The 20366-nt window shown below is 43.4% G+C and overlaps 1 protein-coding gene across 2 annotated transcripts; it reads right to left on the bottom strand.

Annotated features, from left to right (window-relative positions):
- Positions 1–8346: 8346 nt before the first annotated feature.
- On the bottom strand, positions 8347–15866 carry Pex19 (peroxisomal biogenesis factor 19). Of its 2 annotated transcripts, XM_050142959.1 has the most exons (8): positions 15731–15866; positions 14100–14209; positions 13517–13682; positions 12848–12933; positions 12519–12680; positions 10006–10182; positions 9581–9625; positions 8347–9425 (listed from the first exon to the last, which is right to left on the bottom strand). In XM_050142959.1, the coding sequence occupies exons 1-8, from the start codon at positions 15798–15800 to the stop codon at positions 9342–9344; spliced, it is 900 nt and encodes a 299-aa protein (XP_049998916.1). In that variant the 5' UTR covers positions 15801–15866; the 3' UTR covers positions 8347–9341. The 2 variants fall into 2 exon arrangements, with proteins under 2 accessions (XP_049998916.1, XP_049998917.1); XM_050142960.1 differs by lacking the exon at positions 14100–14209 and having other exon boundaries at positions 15731–15834.
- Between the last annotated feature and the right edge of the window lie 4500 nt (positions 15867–20366).

Raw genomic sequence — 20366 nt, 5'->3', positions numbered from 1 at the left:
TTGCTTATCAAGACAGGGTTTCTTTGTGTAACAGCCCTGGCTGTCCTAGAACTCGCTTTGTAAACCAGGCTGGTCTCGAACTTACAGCGTGTGCCACCACCATCCGGCCAGATCTGTTCCCTTTTATCTTCTCTTCCATTCCCTCCCTTTATCATCTCTTCCTTGCCTCTCAGGCTCCTTTGTATTTCCTGTTAAATACGAGTAAATATGTGTAATGTGTATGTATGTGCCGGGCTTTGGACATGTTGAAAAAGTACTCTACCAAGTAAATTACAACTTTGTCCTTTTTCTTTTAAACGGAAGGTCAAGGTGCTAGGTTCAGACTCCTGAACACTGACCCATATCAATACCATTCCCTCCCTCCTTCCCCCACTTGAGATCTTTGTTTTTGAGACAGGTACTTAAGTATCCTAGAATAGCTTTAAATTTATATAACTACTGTCTCCATCTCCTGAGGGCTGGGCATGCACCACCATGTCTGATTTTATCCAGCAGTGGGAATATAACAGGGCTTCATGCATACCAGGGCAAGCACTCTACCAACTGAACTATGTTCCCAGCCATATTCTAGTCCAAACTGCCTCTTGCTTAACTACCTGCTGTGTTAGACGTGTGATTAATACTGTTAACTTGACAAGATCCATAATTAGTTAGGAGATACGCCTCTAGCACACCTGTGAGGGATTCCCTAGGTTAGGAGGAGAACCAAGGTGGGAAGACCCAGCCTAAGCAGGGACAGCGCCACTCCATGGGCTGGGGGTTTAACTGAATAAAAAGGAGGAGGTGAACTGAGCACCAGTGCTCATCTCTCTGTTTCTGGACTGTGAACCTCATTCCTACTTGTTGCCTTCCCCATCATGATGAACTTCCCCTCAAAGTATGAGCTGAAATAAACCCTTAAGTTTCACAGATCCCACGCTCTGTCCATTAGGAAAGCAACCAGTACAGTAGTTTGTCTGTTTCCATTAGTGCCCTGATGCCCTCACACATAAGACAGTCAGAGTATCTTTTAAAATATAAGTCATGTCATAGTTCCCTACCCCAAAACATCCAAAGCTTTTCCCATCCCATACTAAAAATCAGAATTATCTGAAGTGGAGAGATGGCTCAGCAGTTAGGAGCACTAACTAACTGCTCTTCCAGAAGATTCAGGTTCAAGTTCCAACACCCAACAAGGTGGCTAACAAAATCCAGTTGCAGGAGGTGATGCCCTCTTCCGGCTCTGTAAGCATTTGCACAAACGTGGTATATAGACACAAGTGCAGGAGTGGTGTACCCCTTGAATCCTAGCACTGGAGAAGCAGAGGCAGGTGGTTCTCTGTGAGTTCAAGACCAGCCTGGTCTATAGATCGAATTCCAGAACAGCCAGGGCTACACATTGAAAATCTTGAAAAAAAAATATATATTTTTTTCGAGACAGGGTTTCTCTATAGCTTTGGAGCCTGTCCTGGAACTAGCTCTTGTAGACCAGGCTGGTCTCGAACTCACAGAGATTCGCCTGCCTCTGCCTCCCGAGTGCTGGGATTAAAGGCATGCGCCACCATCGCCCGGCGAAAAAAATATTTTTATATATACATAATAAATAACTCTTTTTAAAAGGGAGGGCGGAGACATGGCTCAGTGGTTAAGAGTACTGGCTGTTCTTCCAGAGGTCCTGAGTTCAATTCCTAACAAGAGGTCTGGCGCCCTCTTCTGCCTGCAGGCAGGTATGCAGACAGAACACTATACATAATAAATCTTTTAAAATTTTTTAAATCAAAATTATCACAGGCTTTACATCATTGGTTCTGTCTTATTTTTGATTTTATCTCTTCCCTGGCTGCCTGGATCTGTTTTAGCTTCATTACCTTTATTGCTATCACAAAACTCACAGTATGTGTCAGCTCCAGCTTGGTGTTTTACCTTGAAATATTCAGCTATAAAGTTTATTAGAAAGCATCTTTCCTCTTAAGTTAGGTCTCTATACAACTGGTACTTTCAAAGAGAGGCAGCTCTTGACTATTGGGAATAACACTTCACTATCCATCCACCTCTATCCCCATTCTGCTTTTATTTATTTATTTATTTACTGACAGGGTCTCACTGTGTAGTTCTGGCTGCCACCTTCTGCCACCTGAGTTCTGAGGTTAAAGGCACCGCCACACCTGGCTCTGCTTTTATTTTAAGAGAAGAGGCTTCACAGGTTGGGTGTGGTGGCCCATATATGTAATCCCAGCACTTGAGAGGTGGAGGCAGGAGGATCAGTAGTTTAAGGCCATCCTTAGGCTTCTAGGATCCTGTCTGAAAACAAAAAAGAAAGGCAGGTCTCCAGCTCTTGGGCTCAAGTGATCTTCGGCCTCAGCCTCCATAACAGGAGAACAGATGTACACTAGTGTACCCAGGCTGCATTACTTTCTCATAACCTATTTTACTTTATAACACTTAACCTATAGTTATAGGTTAAATTTAATGTGTGGATGGGCGCTTTGCCTGTAGCTCTGGGCACCACTTGTGTGAGTGCAGTGCCTGTGGAAGCCAGAAGAGGGCATCAGATCCCCAGGAACTGGAGCTACAACTGATTGTGAACTGCTATGTGGATGCTGGAATTCAAATGGGGTTGTCTGAAGAGAAGCCAATGCCCTTAATCACTAGGTCACCTCTCTAGTCTCCAATTACATATTTTAAAACTAATTGTATTATTAGAATATAAGTTGCTGAAGACAGGAATTACCCCTTTTTCATCTTTGTAACACCTATAGGAAGTCTAGTGAGCCAAGCAGTGAAGGTCTTATCACCCTACTGCATTCTTTCATTAGTCAGCAACTACTTCTTATATCCCTATTACACGAGAGGCTGTGATCTTGGCACAGAGCAGTGAATAAAATAAACCAAGACTCTTTTGTTTACATAACCTTTTAGTGAGGAGGGAGGAGAGATACATACACAATAATGTAAAGTTTGAAGATTGATGTGAAGTTAAACAAGGAAAAAAGCAGGTTTCCAGGTTACTAGGATGGGTGTGCTCTCTTATCCTGGGAGTTCAGAGAAGGCCCCTTTGCTGAGGTGTGCTCAGAATAAGAACCTGAAGTGAGAAATTGAGCCATACACACTTGGAGAAAAGTGTTCCAGTCCAAAGGTTAAGTATGCTTACATAGGAAACCAGGTAGTACAAGAGAAGGATATAAATTAATAAATTAATAAATAAATTAAAATTTTTAATAAAAGTGGCATGATTGATTTCTAACTGAAGCTCACCCTAGCTGACTTCTGTAACTGCCTTCAGGGAGGCAGAACAGAAGCTGACAGACTCGTTAGGAAGGTTATGACAAAAGACCTGCAGGACGAGTATTGCAGTCCAAGTGGTACAAGTGGCCATGCTGAGGATGCACTCTCAAAGGGGCAAGGAGGTGAACTTGCTAATAGATTGAACACGGATGTGAGATAAGAGGAAAAAAGCAAGGATGTGTGAGTTAACTTAACTGAAAAAGAGCAATGCCTTTTTCTGAGATCTCAAAGCATGGAGTTTTTTGGTTTTTGTGGTTTTTTTTTTTTTTTCGAGACAGAGTTTCTCTGTAGCTTTAGAGCCTGTTCTGGAACTAGCTCTTATAGACCAGGCTGGCCTCGAACTTACAGAGATCTGCCTGCCTCTGCCTCCTGAGAACTGGGATTAAAGGTGTGCGCCACCACCGCCCGGCAGCATGGAGTTTTATGCAACAGAAATAAACAACCTTACTTCTCATTGGGAAAGATTGTAATGGTTCCTATTTTGGTTAATGTGTTTGAGCCTCGTTACAATGATTTAAAATTCATAATCAAAAACACAGCTCCTTTTGCATCAACCTATTAAGATGGACCACATTTGTGTCCACCCAATCTGATGACTTGGTTTGTGTGACAATAATGAGCTGATTAAATGGGGGATCTGTTAAGAGTTTTTCAAAGGAAGAAATGATTTATTTTGGCTTATGATTTCAGAAGATTCAGCCCATGGTTGCCTGGCTCCATGTGCTTGGGCAGAACATTACAGCAGGAGATGGGGTGAAGGTCGTTCTTGTCCTTGGCAGACAGGAAACAGAGAAATGGGATAATATAGGAAGAAGCCAACCAGGTCTATAGCCTCAAGGGCAGGTAGTGACTACTTCCTCCAGCTAGAGCCCCATCCACTCCCACCTTTTACCACCTCCCAATAATGCCATCATATCATGAATACAGTAAGTGAAAACTCCATTGATTATATCGGAATTCTCAGGATCTGTTTTTGGAAAGCTATATTTCACTAACCCCAAGGTATTTTTTAACATTTTAAAAATAAACTTTGGTCATGTTTTCCCTTCCCCCAACTCCTCCCAGATCCTCTCCACCTGCTTACCCACTTTCTATCCCTCCCTCCACTCAAAAGACCCCCAAAGCACAAGAAAAAAAAAAGAGTGAGAATGGACATGTCCAAGGCTTAGGACTGTGAATGACTGTTACTGGTCCCTTGCAAATACAAACTACTTCTGATACTTTCTGATGGGAACTGAGAGAGCATACATTCCCAACTTGGGGTTTATGAACTTCAGTTACTAAGTATTTTAGGCTTTGCAAGCCATACTGTCATTACTCTACATGGCCAAGGTAGCACAAAAGCATTAAAAGACAGTACATAAATGATCAAGAACGTCAATAAACCTTTACAAAACCCGAAAGCAACTGGCCTGTGATGGCTCACATCAGTGGGTAGACACTGGCTAATAAAGGTGGAAGGAGAGAACTGATTCCACAAAGTTGTCCTCTAACTTCCACATGTTCATGGCTTCACCCCATCAAACACACACACACACACACACACACACACACACACGAAATAGTTTTTTGTTGGGAAACTGACCACATTTGACGTATAGGCTGTAATCTGCTGACCCCTATATAATTGTCACATAACCTGCTTTGAGGACCACTACTTGGTTAGCTTGCAAGCTGTCCACTGTAACCCACCAGTCCGTTTCTGCAAAAGCCAGAAAGATTAAAGTAAATGAGGATCTAATGAACCCTTTAAGGGTGAACTAATCCTTGCCATTTCCTTCACAATATAACATTATTTTTATCCTGACAAAGGTGAGGATGCAGTCGCAGGAGTTTCTACTTGGTCTTTCTGCCAAATGCTGGGCATCTTCACTGGCAGGTCATACAGAGACACACATTTGGATATTGCGGAAATTACCAGAAGATAGAATCTGTAGATCCACTGTAAGGCAGATTTGGTCTGGCATCCCACTTATGTATCCCATAGTTTCCTAAATGAGGAAAGTTTGAAGAGACACTGCTGTGGTGCTTTGAATCTATGGCCATGAATGCCTACAAAGACCTGTAATCTGTGTGATGTGATTTTTAATTTGTGTGTGCTGAGTGTCATGCCTGTGTGAGTGGACTGCATACATGCAATGCCCACATAAGTCAGAAAAGGGCATCAGATGCCCTGAAATTGGATTTACAGACAGCTGTAAGCCACCATGTGGACACTGGAACCCAAACTGAAGTCTTCTGAAAGACCAATAAGTACTCTTAACCATTGAGTTACCTCCCGATGACGCTGATGGCTTTATCTTGATGTTCATTTATTGGATGTGGAATCAGCCAAAGGACACGTGGGCAGGTCTGTGAGGACATTTCTGTGAAGGATTGAGAGGGGAAGGCCCTCCCCCAATAGGAAGCACCTTTCAGCTGAAAGTATTATTTGCCTGCCTGACTGCCTTCATGTTTTCTGTGTTTTTGAGACAGGGTTTCTGTTTAGCCCTGGCTGTCTTAGAATTCTCTGTAGACTAGGCTGGCCTCAGACTCAGAGATCTGTGTAGGCAGTGACTGCTTGTTCATTTCCCAGCCACCTGAACACAAATAATAACACAGAAACTATATTATTTACAACACTGCTTGGCCAATACGTTAGGCTTCTTACTAACTCTTACATCTTAATTAACCCATTTCTATTAATCTGTATTTTATCATGAGGGTCATGGTTTACCAGTAAGGTTCTGGGGCATCTCCCTGACTCTCCCTACTCTCTATATATCTCTGTTCAGATTTCCTGCCTGGCTATATCCTGCCCTGCCATAGACCCAAAGCAGCTTCTTTATTAACCAACGGTAATAAAACATATTCACAGCATACAGAGGGGAATTCCACTTCAGATCTGCCTGACTCTGCCTCCTGAATGCTGGGATTAGAGGCATGTGCCACCACTGCCTGGCTCTGACTTGATTATTTTTGTTTTTCGAGACTGGTTTCTGTAGCTTTGGCTGGCCTTGAACTCCCAGAGATCTACCCGCCTCTGCCTCTACCGAGTGACGGAATTAAAGGCCCATGCCACCACCACCCGACTCCTGCCTTATTTTTTTTTAATTTTTATTTATTTATTATATATACAGTGTTCTATCTGTACGTATGCTTGCATGCCAGAAGAGGGCTTATAGATGGTTGTTTGCCACCATGTGGTTGCTGGGAATTTAACTGAGAACCTCTGGAAAGCCGGTCAGTACTTTTAACCACTGAGCCATCTCTCCAGCCCTCTGCCTTGATTCTTTTAAATATGCCTGTCCTGTTAATGTTGCTGCTATTAGAACCCAGCTCCTTTTGTGTCTCAATGTTTCTGCTCTCTAGACACCTTCTAAGTAGGTCTTCACCAGACTGGGACTACTGAGGCATCTAGACTCCTTAACTGAACACGTTAGTTCTCAGCCTGTCCTTCAGATTAACAACCATGGCTAGACTACTTAATCCATGTGTGGAAAGCCATCTAATAAATTCTCTTTGTAATTTGTAATATATTCATTCCATGGGTTCTGTTCCTCTAGAAAAGCCCTATTAGCAATGTATTCCGACTTTTTTGTTGTTGTTGTTTTTTTTCGAGACAGGGTTTCTCTGTGGCTTTGGAGCCTGTCCTGGAACTAGCTCGAACTCACGAGATTCGCCTGCCTCTGCCTCCTGAGTGCTGGAATTAAAGGCGTGCACCACCATCGCCCGGCTATTCCAACTTCTTTGGATGTTCTTTCCTGAGTGTGTTGGTAACTAAATGGATCTTGACAGTTTGTAACTCAGATGCTGAGCAAAACTTACCATTCTTCTTTGACCTCGATTTTGAAGGTCTTATTTCTATTTCTTGGTTACCTATCTGTCCTGCTCATAGATCACCTGGGCTCTATTAGCAATCTCCACTCAAGCTGTTTCCCTGTAGAAAAGCTTCCATTTTGCTTTAACAGGTAAGTGCTGCATTTGCTTTCCAAAGGAACACAGTGAATTTTTCAGTTCAACAGCAAACACTGCATGTCCACTTCCTGAATCCTTTTTGTACGTTTTTGTCTTACCTGCCATGTCTACTTAATGTAGGACAGTGGTTAAGAGCTATTTGCTCTTTCAGAAAGCGGGAGTTCAGTTCCCAGCACCCACATCTGGTGGCTCGCAACTACTCATAACTCCAGTGCAGGGGATCAGAGGCCCAACACACACATACACACAAACAGATTAACAATAAACCTTAAGAGGTTTTTATGTCAGATGTTTTAATTTTTTTTTTTTTAATGTGGGCCATTTTCTCCAAACTCCCCAAGCTTCCCAACAGCCTAGTTCTAGTCTTTGGGACATGAAAGCATGTCCTAGGGTCATAGGAAAAAGACATTATCATACACCTTGTAAAAACTTGATTGTTTCATGAATCCATCTATCCATTCAGAAATTTGTTACCCAAACACACAGAATTTTGGAAGAGAAGCTCTTGTGAACTTTGAGGACAGTTTAAATATTTAAACGCTGATTAGTTCCCACAGGCTATTTGCAAGCATGTTTCCTTCCACAGAATGTGTGGGATGTGGGATCTTTAAGAGTGACTTTAACCCAGGGGTCAGGGAGGATGTGTCAAAGTGACTCAAATGATAAATGTAAATTTGTTCTTGCAAAAGTTATTTTCCACGGGAGTGGATATGATCAAAATACATTTCATACATGTATAAAATTCCCAAAGAATTAATAAAAACATATATTTTAAAAGTTATTTTCCAAGTGAACCAGGACAGCTAAAAGGAATATCCATAAAATATATGGCAACCATGGTCCTTAGACCTACTTAGGTCACTTAACGCTAGATAATTTAGAAAACATGTTAACAATATATCATTAACATCAACTATAATGTAAGAAGTTAAGACTGAACTACCAAGAAGATGAAGACAGTATCCTTCTACCAAAGGAAGGGCAGTCTGAGCTGGAGGGCAGGGTCATGGTACAGCCTAGCATGTATTATGATATTATATAGAACTATCTCCTAACACTTCACACTCTGCAGCTTTGAAGCTCAGGAAGATTAGAAACAGACCTGGATGAAAAATAACCCACACATGCACTCAGAATATTTATTAGATACTGTCCCCTGGGGCTTGCAGGAAAAGAGACTCAGGCTACATCCCTTTCCCAAACACCTTCCTGAACCAAGGAATCTAGGGAATCTGATATCATCAAGTAAACCAGAATGTATCTGGGTAGAATGGCCATTCATTTACCAGATCTGACACTACAATTATGTGTTGGCCAGGGAAGGGAAGGGTCTAGTGAGAACGGTACAGGCAATAGATGAAAGGAAACAAGATTGGCCTTCATTAATCACAACATTGGTTCAGAGGGGCTGGAATAAATAAAAATCTAAAGAGAGGAGGTAAGAGGACAGCCAGGCAGCAAAGGAAGGTCAAGAGCTCGGTTCACCCAAATCAGAGAGCTGTAGAAAGAACCAGGGTAGCAACTTGAGTTCTCAGGAGGAAAGGGGAACTAAGGGCACAGCACCTAGGGACAGAAAAAACCTAGGGCTTCACTTCCATCCTGACCACAGGTAAGTGCAAAAGTCCTTTCCCTTCAGAGAGTTCAAAATGAAGGCAAGGAGATGTGCTGCCAAAGCTACAGCCCCAGGGCAGGCTACATTTCTCCCCATCCCAGAGGCTCCGCCTAATAGAAACACAAAGTCTTAGGACTCAGCTCCTGCTCCCCAGATCCAAGACAGGAAGTAGAAACAAGGCACGAAGTCCCTGGGAATAAAGGGGAACATGAGTACAGCCATATATAACATTATTTCTGGGACCGGGAAGGAGTGAAATGCCCCGAAAAGGATGCCTTCCTTCACCTGGCAATTAATTGGCCTATTTTAACAGCAGAATTCACGATGGAGTAAGGCTCACAGAAATGCCTACAGAACAGACCCTCAGCTGGTATGGCACAGTCTTGAATGGGATGTAGTGTGGGGCAGCCAGCTCCCAGAGACGACACTTCTGCCTCAGTTCCCAATGGTTCTGCTGACTCCAGATGTTCCCCATGGCTGGGACTCAAGGAAGAAAGCGAGCTGTGTTTCACATGACCAGACACTGTTCGCCATTGGCACCTGGTGGGCCCGACAGATTGAGGGTATCCAGGTCAAAGTTGAGGCCAGGAGGCTGGAGAAGAGATGAAGCAACTGAGAAAAGCACTCATATTTCAGGTCAGAGCTTCTGAAGGTCCGTCCCTAGCAGCCACAGTTACCACCTTATGTAGATTAACTGGGTGTTACTGGAGTCTGCAAACTGGGTTAAATTGTGAAAGGCATACTCACCATCTCCCCAGCCAGCTCTTTTGGAGGATGGCCTAAGTCCTGTAACTAGAAAATTAAAAATATGAGATAATAAATAAATACCACAGGGAAAAAAAACACAAAAAAGTAACAAAAGGAATCTGATTTGTGATCTGGATTTCTTTTTTTGAGACAGGGTTTCTCTGTGTAACAGCCCTGGCTGTCCTAGCACTAGTAGACCAAGCTGGCCTCGAAATCACAGAGATCCACCTGCCTCTGCCTCCTAAGTGCTGGGATTGAAGGCATGTGCCACCACCACCCGTCATGATCTGATTTCTTCTGACCATGGTATATAGATTTTTTTAATGCTCCCTGCACACAGGTTTAGTTGTATAGCACCCTTTCCAGACATCTCTTCCATTCAACAGCAAAGTGGACAGCACCAGGAAGGCAGTGAAAGGTCTTACCTGCTGCATAAGATCTAGCACCGTCTCAAAACGAGCCCTGTGAGTAGCCTCGCTGTCCGTGGGTGTCTCTGCCTCAAACTGCTCACATATTTTGCCCATGACCCTGTGCTGCTCCTGATACTTTTCAAACTGCTCTGGAGGAATAGATTCCTGGTGACTCTGCAACCATTCCGGATACTAAGGAAAGAGAGGGAATGGGTGGAAAAGAATTAAGTGAACAAGGAGAGAAGGGGCTTAGAATGTGAAGAGAAGAGGACAAAAAGGAAAGAAAGCTAAGTAAGCAAGTTCACTGTGGAAAAGACAAAGTACGGTGACTCCACCTGGATATACTAGTAATTATGGTAACTGCAGATTAGTAAACTCTGTGAAAAGCAAGATAGTAATCATTTTATTTAGGCTCTGATGATTGTTCTAGTTTCATTCCTGTGACAAAACAACAAAAACAATTTGGGGAGGAAAGGGTTTATTTTATTTCATCTGATACTTCCGGGTAACAGTCCATCACTGAAGGCAGGAACTCAAGCAGAGACCATGGAGGAATACTGCCTACTGGCTTACTTTCTTCTTTGATTTTTTAGTTTTCTCATATAGTCTAGGTACCATCTGCCTAGAGATGGTACCACCCACAGTGAGCTATGCCCTTCCACACCAACCATCAATCAAGGCAATTCCTCATACACATGGTCACAGTCCAATCTAATCTGGGCAATCCCCCAACTAGACCCCCTCAAATGACTCTGGGCTATGTAAACTTGACAGTTGCAGCTAGCTAGAACATGGATCACATGTGGTCTCTATTGAACATTGTTCTCTGTTGTTTTTTAGATTTATTTATTTTTACTTTTTATGTATTAGTAGTATATTACCTGTATGTATTTGTACCATGTGCATACCTGCCGCACTTGAAGGTCAGAGAAAGGGGTGTCAGATCTTCTAGAACTACAGTTACAGATGGTTATGAGCTACCATGTTAGAGCCAAACTGGGACCTCTGCAAGACCAGCAAGTACTCTTTAACAAGCCCTATCTAGCTGGGGTTTTGGTGGGGGGCAAGGGTGGCTGGCATACGCCTCTAATCCCAGCATATGGGAGGCAGAGGCAGGCATATCTCTGTGAGTTAGAGGCCAGCCTGGTCTACAGAGTGAGTTCTAGAACAGCCAGGGCTGTCACACAGAGAAACCATGTCTCGAAAAGCAAACAAACAAACAAACAACAAATAAAACCACACGAACACACAGAAACAAGCCCCCCTCTGCTGGCAGGGTTTCTCTGTCCTGGAAACTAGCTCTTATAGACCAGACTGGTCCCGAACTCACACAGATCCGCCTGCCTCTGCCTTCCGAGTGCTGGGATTAGGCATGCACCATCACCAGCAGTCTTAAATTCTATTTGTTTTTTATATGAATGTTCTGCCTGCTTGTATGGCTGTGCACCATGTGTGCCTGGTGCTCTCGGAAACTGGAAGAGGACATCAAACCCCCTGGAACTGGAGCCACAGTCCATTCTGAGCTGCCATGTGGGTTCTGGGAATTGAACCTACGTCCGTTGGAAGAGCAGTCAGTGTTCTTTTTTTTTTTTTGGGTGGCGGGGAAGGGATTTGGTTTTTCGAGGCAGGGTTTCTTTGTGTTAACAGTCCTGGCTGTCCTGGAACTCACTTTGTAGACCAGGCTAGCCTCAAATTCACTGAGATCTGTCTGCCTCTGCCTTCTAAGTGCTGGGATTAAAGTGTGCACCACCATCACCTGGTGGAAGTCAGTGCTCTTAACTGTTGAATCTCTCTCCAGTCCTGTTGTTTTTAAACTTAAAAATACAAAAACCGGGGCTGGGAAGATGGCTCAGTGGTTAAGAAAACATACTGCTCTTGCAAAGGACCCCAATTCAAGTCCAATAGCCAGCACTCATGTTAGGTGGCTCATTGCCAGCTGTAACTCTAGTTGGAGGGTGGTCTGATGCCTATGGCCTCCACAGGCACGTGAACTCATGTATGCACATGTGTGCACAACCACACACAAACCCCTAAATAAAAGTAAATATTTTTAAAAGAATGTAAAAAATACTCTTCAAGTTGGACTTAGGCTATGTTACCCACTTCCCACTCAGGCACATGCTGTCCTGTAATGCTACAGAGCTTCTATTTCTCTACCTCATTTCTCTAGTGAAATGATAAGCTTTTTAAGAGGGACCATCACTTCAACTACTCTCAAACTGCTCACAGTACCAGCACAAACTAATAAAGTTAGAGATACAAGAAGGAGCAGACCGGTTAGACTCACAGTCTTGAACTAATTTACAGAAAACTAAAGCTGAAGAATTTGCCCCAGCATGGATGAACAATCAGATAGATCACCTATGTACCTTTATTCTCAATAACTTCTTCTACCTCCAACAAAGTTTGAACAAAGTACTTGTATACTCAAATTACACTTTTATTATCCACAGTCTGAGCAAAGTAGTTGCTCACACAAGTTGAGATAATGAAAACAGGAGAAGAGGCAGAAGTGGAAATTCACAAACCTTTTCCGTAATCTCCTTCAGGGATGGGTACAGCACATCCTTAGACAGCAGGTTCTGCATGATACTCTGCATGATGGGGAAGATGTTCCCCTCCCCATCCCCTTCATCCATGCCCAGTCCTTCCATGGCTTTGGTGAGCTCCTCTTCAGACATGCCTGAGTTCTAGACAAGACCAAGGAGAGGTGAACAGTTTACACTGCACTTTCATTTGGGTGGAAAAAACTATCTAGATGTGCCTGCAACAACAATTAAGGCAGGGTCAGAGTCGGGGAGATCCCCTAGAGCATCTCTTTGCGAGACTGCCCAGGAGCACCTGGGAGTGGAAGTACCTGAAGGTCAGTGGCATTTTTGGCTAGCCCACTTAATGTCTCCTTTAGGCAAGAAGTAAATTCTTGTTGAGAGTTTGCATCACTGCCTAGGAGAGACGAAAAGAACCAGGATTACCTAGGATGTTAACTGTCAACCTGTCTAGACTGGCCTACTTACTAGTCTAGATAGAAAACATTTATTGTCAAACTACTACCGCTTCAAAATCTTAACTAGTCTTTGGTCACCTTCATGGTCATGCCATAAATCTATATAATGTGTTAACAGCTCTCCACAGTAACACTCGCAACCCTGGCCTTTAAAACAGTTGGTTTGGGATAATCTTATGTATTTATTTACTTTTGAGACAAGGTCTCATTATGTAGTTCTAGCTGTTCTGGAACTTACTAGGTAGAGGAGGCTGGCCTGGAAGTCAGAGATCCACCTGCCTCTGCCTCTCAATGGTTAAAGGAATACACTATTATACCTGGCTGAAATAATCTTTTTTTTTTTATTATTACTTTCCAAAATATCTTAACCATTTCTTTCAATAAGCAAGATGCCCACACCTCTTTCTCCTGCCTTGTCCCACACTCCATGGCTGTGACATTGTGACTGTCAGTAATTTCACAATCCTGTATTCTCAGCAATAAAGTGGTCTGTCCAGTATTTTTTGTTTGGGGTTTCCTCACCCACTCTCCCAGCTGCCTCTGAGAGCTTTTGGAACTGCTCCACCAGGTGGGGCTCTTCTTCTGCCAGCTCCTTCATTGCCTTCTCAAACTCTGCAGTTGCTTGGGAAGCCAGCTCACTGTCGAACAGTTCCTGGAAAAATTTCTCTTGGGAGGCGAAGAGTGCATCCTGCAGGGAAGAAATGGACCAAACTCACCTCTTGCAGCACCACCCTGAGTCTAGCCTCCTCTAGGAGCTCAGGTTGCGGTTTTGGAAAACAAAACACCTCCCCGACAAACACCTCTACTGAACATTCTACCTGTCTCTTCTTAGGGGGCCTCAGGCAAAGAAGCTGGCCCCTGAAGGAACAGTATGAGGTAGCATACAAATCCAACCACTTAAAACTGCTCTTTTCTCAAGTTACTTCCTTGCTATACCTCAATATAACCCCAGGTCCTTGTTTCACAAGAACTGAGGCCTGGAGGAACACTCAGCAGTGTGAGGCAAAGGTATCCTCCCACCCCCTTCTGGCCCACAGGGGCCTGTCCCACCCCTGCTCTGAGCTCCATGCCCACACCCCCCTCCCTTAGGGGGTGGAACTTATACTTTGGCCGTGTCTCCTGGCGATTTCTTCTGGGGCCCTGATGCATCAGGGGCCGAGGTGGTAGGAGGGGGTGCTGGGGAGGGTTTGGCTTTATCGAAATCATCAAGAGCACCTTTGGAAACAAGAGACATGATGGGTATGTTGGGGATGGGTAAGGCTAGACAGCTGTGTATTCCGTGCCAATTCTCAGGAAAACAATCATATAAAATGCCAGCTTTCCTGAACTCATTCTCTTTTCTTGGTGTCTCCCCTGCCTGGTCCACGGATCAACAGGTTTCCTACCACCCTTGGGAATCACCTAACTTACTGTGACCAACTGGGAAAACAAAAAACTTTTACATAGAAACCGTGTTCATCTCAGAACTAGGAGGGAAGGGTTAAATAAGCCATGAAGAGAAATCTCTATATGCATACTATAAAATTCCCTAAAAGTCCCACCCAGTTATCTAACATGAAGAGTGGGGAGAGAGAGACTTATTTCTTTGGACTCTGAGGCCTGAAAGGCAAGAACCTCTCATAAGAAAGCACGGGATAGCCCATTCAGCATTGCACGGGCCCTACTACTACCACAAACTCCACACATTCTATAGGAGGGCAGCAAATTCTTAAATTCTGTTCCAATTTAGTTCTCCCTCAGCAGGCGCCTACAGGTTCCCTTGGCCTGATGTGCAGCAACCCTTGGCCAATCGAGTCACTTGGCACGCCTCCCCAGATCTGCTCATTTTATGCCGGCCTACCTCGCTGTGACTGAGCAACAGATAAAAGGTTCACCTCTGCCCTGAAAAGCTTGCCAGGACCCAGTGAAAGGGCATTGGCCTCATTCTGAGCAAGAAACCAGAGTGGAGGGCAAGAGCAAGTAAGCGAGAAACATCCACCATCATTTCAGAAAGATGAAGTGTTTTCCCCCCGGGACTGGCGTACTCTCAGTTTCTCCAAGGGATGAAAAAGGATGTCAGGCATGGTGGTGCCCTTTTGGTAGTGGGCCAGAAAATCACAAGTTCAAAACCATCCTTGAGTCTGAGGGCTAGCTTCGACTACATGAGACAGTCTCTCAAGCCAACAATAACTTTAGGTTTCCTTGAACTGCTGACACGAAAGAACTAAGGGCCTGGTAAAATCTTAGGAAAGACTGTGAGGTAAAAGGAGTTAGGAAAGATACTTTGATACGATCGTGGACATAAAGACTCTTGGAGTTAAAGGTTATTCTGTCAGTGCTGCTGCTTACAGGAGAGGAGATTTCAGTAATTTACTAAAGCCGGTCCTGGAGGCTCCCGCCCTTTGCAGCACTCCCAGAGGCACCGGCAGGGAGGCTCGGGAGTTCAAGGCCAGGCTGTGCTACAGGGTGAGATCCTGCCTCAAAACCAGCAAGAGAAGTTTGGGGCGGGGGTGGGCCGTGAAACATCTCATTACAGTTAGTTTTCTCCTCCGCAGGGAGATTTGCGGTCTGGACTGATCGGTGGCCAAGGTGACACCTAGCTCCTGCTAATGAGGAGGGCCCGGGTCGAAGTCAGACCACCTCCCCCGCCAACCATTGGAGAGATTCTCCCGCTCCTCCCCGAAATCTCAAGTTCATTTAACCCCCAATGGGTCCTCGTCCCCGACCGCTCTGGCCTTTCCCATCATGGGCTCTTACTTTCCAGAAGCTCCTCCAGTTCCCGGTCCGCTTCGACCCCAACATCGCAACCTTCCTCAGCGGCCGCCATCTTGCTGCCTCCGACTTGCCGTAGGAGGTGGAACCACTAAAGCCACCACCTGTCCCGCCCCTAACTCCGCCCCCAAGACTTGTGCAGCCAATGAAATCGTTCTACTGTGCAGGACCGCCATTTTTAAAGGGACAGGAAACCGTGGGTTTGTTTTTGTTTTTGTTCTGGAAATCTGCCTAGGCCCTTATTCCTATTAAATTAAACTATCACTCCACCCCTGGAGCTACACAGCCACAGCAGTTGAACTTGGCCTAGAACTTGAGCAGGCTGTTCTAGAAATCGGGCTCCTCCGGTCTCTATTTCCCAAATGCTGGACCCACCAGGCCCAGCTTGATGTGGGAGTCGAGATGGGGGGGGGGGGGCTGAAGAAGTGAGAGGATTTATTTGCTTTCCTTGTTTGCTTACTTTCCCTTTCCCACGGAACTTTTAGTCTGGAGAGGTTTTGTTTTCCTATTCACACCACAAAGCTCGGCTAAATCTGGAGCTATACATCTAGTAATGCGCATTTTTTTTAGGCTGAGAGAGAATTGCTAAATTGAGGCAATCTTGGTTTCACCCCCAGAGCCTGCATGGTAGGAGACCTCCACGTGTGCTCTTATACAAACACAAAATAGATAAACAAACGCATTAGCAAATCTAGTTTTAGCACGTAGCGAGCATCTACTGATGTATACAATCTTATTCTGAGAACAATGAAATATGCAAATAAATCACTTGGTCCTGCCTGTAAGGGTTAACTTGAGGTAGAATTAGAAACATAGGTGGTAATTAATAGAATTAAAACAGACTCAGAAACAAACAATTCTTTCTCTGTAGTCTTTTTCTTTTGTGTGTGCATTTGTTTTGTTTTAGCAAGACGGGGTTTCTCTGTGTAGCGCTGGCTGTGCTGGAACTCACTCTGTAGACCAGAGTGGCATGGAACTCACAGAGATTGCCTGCTTCTGCCTTCAGAGTGCTGGGACTAAAGGCGTCCGCTTTCTGTTCTATTGATGTTCCTAGCCTCCTAACTCAACGCTGATTTACCACAACTACTCTTTCTGACTTCCTAATATATAATGAATACTGACAAAACGGTATTTTATAGAACCCCTTTCCCTTTCTTGCTTGCTTGACGGGGCTCCTTTAGCCCAGGCTTGCCTAGAACTCCTCATCCTGTTGCCTACACGCCAAGTACTAGGAATACAGATATGCACTACCGTGCCCTTTTCTGCTCATAGCATTCTTTTCATATCAGTCTTATTGGAGGAGTTAATGGCTCTTCCCTGATTATTGATTAAGTTCAGATTTTTGACTTACAGTTATTTCATATATATCCATTCTTATTTCCTCAGTTACACAAGTGACAAGAAGCAAAGATTGTCAACTTTGTTCACAAAACTCATTTTAGAATGTTTGAGTACAATTTTGTAATTTCATTTGTAAGATTATTTTTTGAAAAAAGACCTTTTGCAGAGGCAGGTGAATCTCTAAGAAAATATTATTTTCCTAAAAATAGGAGCTGCTTAGATTACTTGGAGGTTACAGTTGGGATTACTTTTTTATTGAGAAAGAGATTTTGATAAAATTATTTTAGGTTTAAAAAAAAAAGGCCTTTTGCCGGGTGGTGGTGGCACATGCCTTTAGTCCCAGCACCTGGGAGGCAGAGGCAGGCGGATCTCAGTGAGTTTGAGGCCAGCCTGGTCCAGAAAGTGAGTTCCAGGACAGTCTGAACTGTTATACAGAAAAACTCTGTCTTGAAAAACAAAACAAAAAATAATAAATAGGGCTGTAGAGATGGCTTAGAGGTTAAGAAACTGGCTGCTGTCCCAGAGGTCCTGAATTCAATTCCCAGCAACCATATGGTGGCTCACAACCATCTATAATGAGGTCTGGTGCCCTTTTCTGGCATATAGGTAGGCAGGACACTGTATACATAATAAATATTTATTTTAAAAATAAGACCTTTTATTTTATTTATTTATTTTTTTAAAAACAGGGTCTAACTTTGTCTAGCCTAAAACTCACAAAGATCTGCCTGTCAAGACTTACAATATATTTTTAAATACATTTGTGTGTGCGTGCATATCTGCATTTGGGTGTGTGTATGTGAGTGCACTTTCTCTCAGGGACAAGAGGTGGCAAATCCCTCTGGAGCTAGAGTTATAGGTAGTTACGAGCCACCAGATGTGGGTGCTGGGAACTGAACTTGAGTCCTCTGCAAGAGCAATATTTGTTCTTAACTGCTAAGCCATCTCTGTAACCCCAAGATGTCAAATTTTTGAGACAGGGTGTCACTCTTTAGGCAAGGCTAGCCTTGAACTTGAGACAATTGTTCTGCCTTAGCCTTCCAAGATTTTTTTTTCCTTCCAAGAATTTGAGTTACAGGTGTGAACCACCATGCCTGAGTGTTGCCTGTACTTGCAGGAAGGATGTTTAAAACTTGAGAAAACATTTCCATAGTATAGAAATTTTTGAGAAAGCAGTCTTAGTTTGTTCCTCTTGTAGTGCAGTCTCAGGAGCACTTCCTCCACCCATATAATGTGTGTTAAAGTTTATTTGTTGCAGCAATGTTAACAATTGCAAATGGTTGCAAATAACCCAGATACTTTGAGAGACTTTCATAACTTATAATAAAATATGCAATGAGAAAAATGAAATACATGTATATGAAAAAACTTTAAAACATGTCAAATGAACAAAAAAATAACAAAGAATATTAAGTTTCTGTCATGTATAACAGGGAAGTGGGGAAACAAACGTATATCTGCTTATAAATATAAACCAATTGGCAACCAACTGGAAACTAGTTACCTGTTTGGGGAAAGATGATAGAAACTGAGTGGTCAGGAAAAAAGGTACACAAGATAAACTTGTCATAATATAGTTGTTTTTAAAACACAATTTAAAAATATTTATTTTGCTTGAGTGTGTATGTAGGTGGGCATACACACTATGATGCTTGTATAGAGATTATAGGACAACTTGGAGGATCTAGTTCTCTCCTTCCACTGTGTGGATTTCTGGGATTAAACTCAGGTTGTGGGGCTTGACCTCAAGTGCCCTTACTTTCTAGGCCATTTCACTGGCCTGACAGCATAGTTCTAAATATTGGTGTGTGAACTACATGATTAAAGGAAAAAATAGATTTAATATGGATTAAATAAAAAATGAGTAATTCCAGCACCCAGGAAGTGGAAGCTGGAAGATTAAAAGTTCAAGGTTGGGTCTGGAGAGATAGCTCAGGGGTTAAGAGCACTGGCTGCTCTTCCAGAGGTCTTGAGTTCAATTCCCAGCAACCACGCGGTGGCTCACACCATCTATAACAGGATCTGATGCCCTCTTCTGGCATGCAGAGCACTCACACATAAAATACAAATAAATAAAAAAAGTTCAAGGTTGCAGAGCAGTGGTGATACAGGCCTTTGATTCCAGCACTAGGGAGGCAGAGGCAGGTGAATCTCTGAGTTCCAGTCTAGCTCCAGAACAGCCAGAGAAACCCTGTGTTGAGAAAAGACAAAAATAAAACAAAAAGTTTAAGGTTATTCTTGGCAATACAGTTCAAGACCTGTCTCAAGAAACAACACAAAGAAACTGTTAAATACTTTGTACATCTTTTTCCTGTGGATATAGATAACTCAGTAGTAGAAGGCTTGTCTATCATGAGCAAACCTGGGTTCAATACCCAATAACTAATTGAACAAAATTTCTACATTTATCAAGTTTTTGAGAAAGTTGTGTGCTACCATATGTAGTGCTAGGAACTAAATCCAGGATCCTGTACATACTAATCCAGCACTCGACAATGGAGCATTTCCAGCTGTGTTTATATACAGCTACATATGGATTTTCATGTGAGTGCAGGTGCTCATGAAGGCCAAAACAAAACACTGGCTCCCCTGGAGCTGGAGTCCTCAACCACCTTGCCTGGGTGATCAGAACTGAACCCAGGAACTCTGGAAGAACAATATGCCAGTAGTCAGGCATCTGTACTGATCTGCCCTTGAGGTCCTGACAGGACACGCCCTTAGCTGCAGCCACTAAGAGCATCTTCTGTGTACATTTGCTATGCTCCCTTTTAAAAGGTGAGCCTTGCCCACCTCCCCTCATTTTTCCTCCCATCTGTTCCTCTGTTTCTGCTTCTCTGCTTGTCTCTGTCTCTTCCCCAACCTCTCTGCCTGTTATAGAAGGCTGCTTGTCTGTTCCCAGCTGTTCAGCCCCGAAATAATCACATAGAAACCATATTATTTGCAATACTGTTTGACTAATAGCTTAAAGCATATTTGTGGCTAACTCATATCTTAAATTAACCCATCTCCATCAATCTGTATATTGCCACGAGGTTTACAGGTAAAGTTCTGGCATCTGTCTCCGGCAGGGCTACATGGCTTCTCCTCCTGACTCTGCCTCCTTTCCCCAAGCATTCAGTTTAGTTTTCCCTGCCTAGATCTGCTCTGTCCTGCTCTGCAATAGGCTCAAAGCAGTTTCCTTATTAATCAATGGTATTCAAAGCATACAGAGGGAATCCCACATCACCTCCTTTTTTATGTTTAAATAAAAAGTAAGGCTTTAACTTTAACATAGTAAAAT

The sequence above is a fragment of the Alexandromys fortis genome, unplaced genomic scaffold (genome assembly GCF_014885135.2).
Source record: "Alexandromys fortis isolate MF-2015 unplaced genomic scaffold, M_Fortis_MF-2015_v1.1 scaffold_51, whole genome shotgun sequence".
Classification (NCBI taxonomy): Eukaryota; Metazoa; Chordata; class Mammalia; order Rodentia; family Cricetidae; genus Alexandromys; species Alexandromys fortis.
This window is presented reverse-complemented; position numbering and strand designations above follow the sequence as displayed.

Excerpts from the sequence above, each read along its gene's own strand:
- Pex19 (XM_050142959.1), bottom strand. The coding sequence starts at position 15,800 with ATGGCGGCCGCTGAGGAAGGTTGCGATGTTGGGGTCGAAGCGGACCGG. Across the intron at positions 14,210-15,730 it reads ACTGGAGGAGCTTCTGGAAA|GTGCTCTTGATGATTTCGAT; the intron begins GTAAGAGCCCAT and ends TTGTTTCCAAAG. Across the intron at positions 12,681-12,847 it reads AAAATGCCACTGACCTTCAG|AACTCAGGCATGTCTGAAGA; the intron begins GTACTTCCACTC and ends GGTCTTGTCTAG.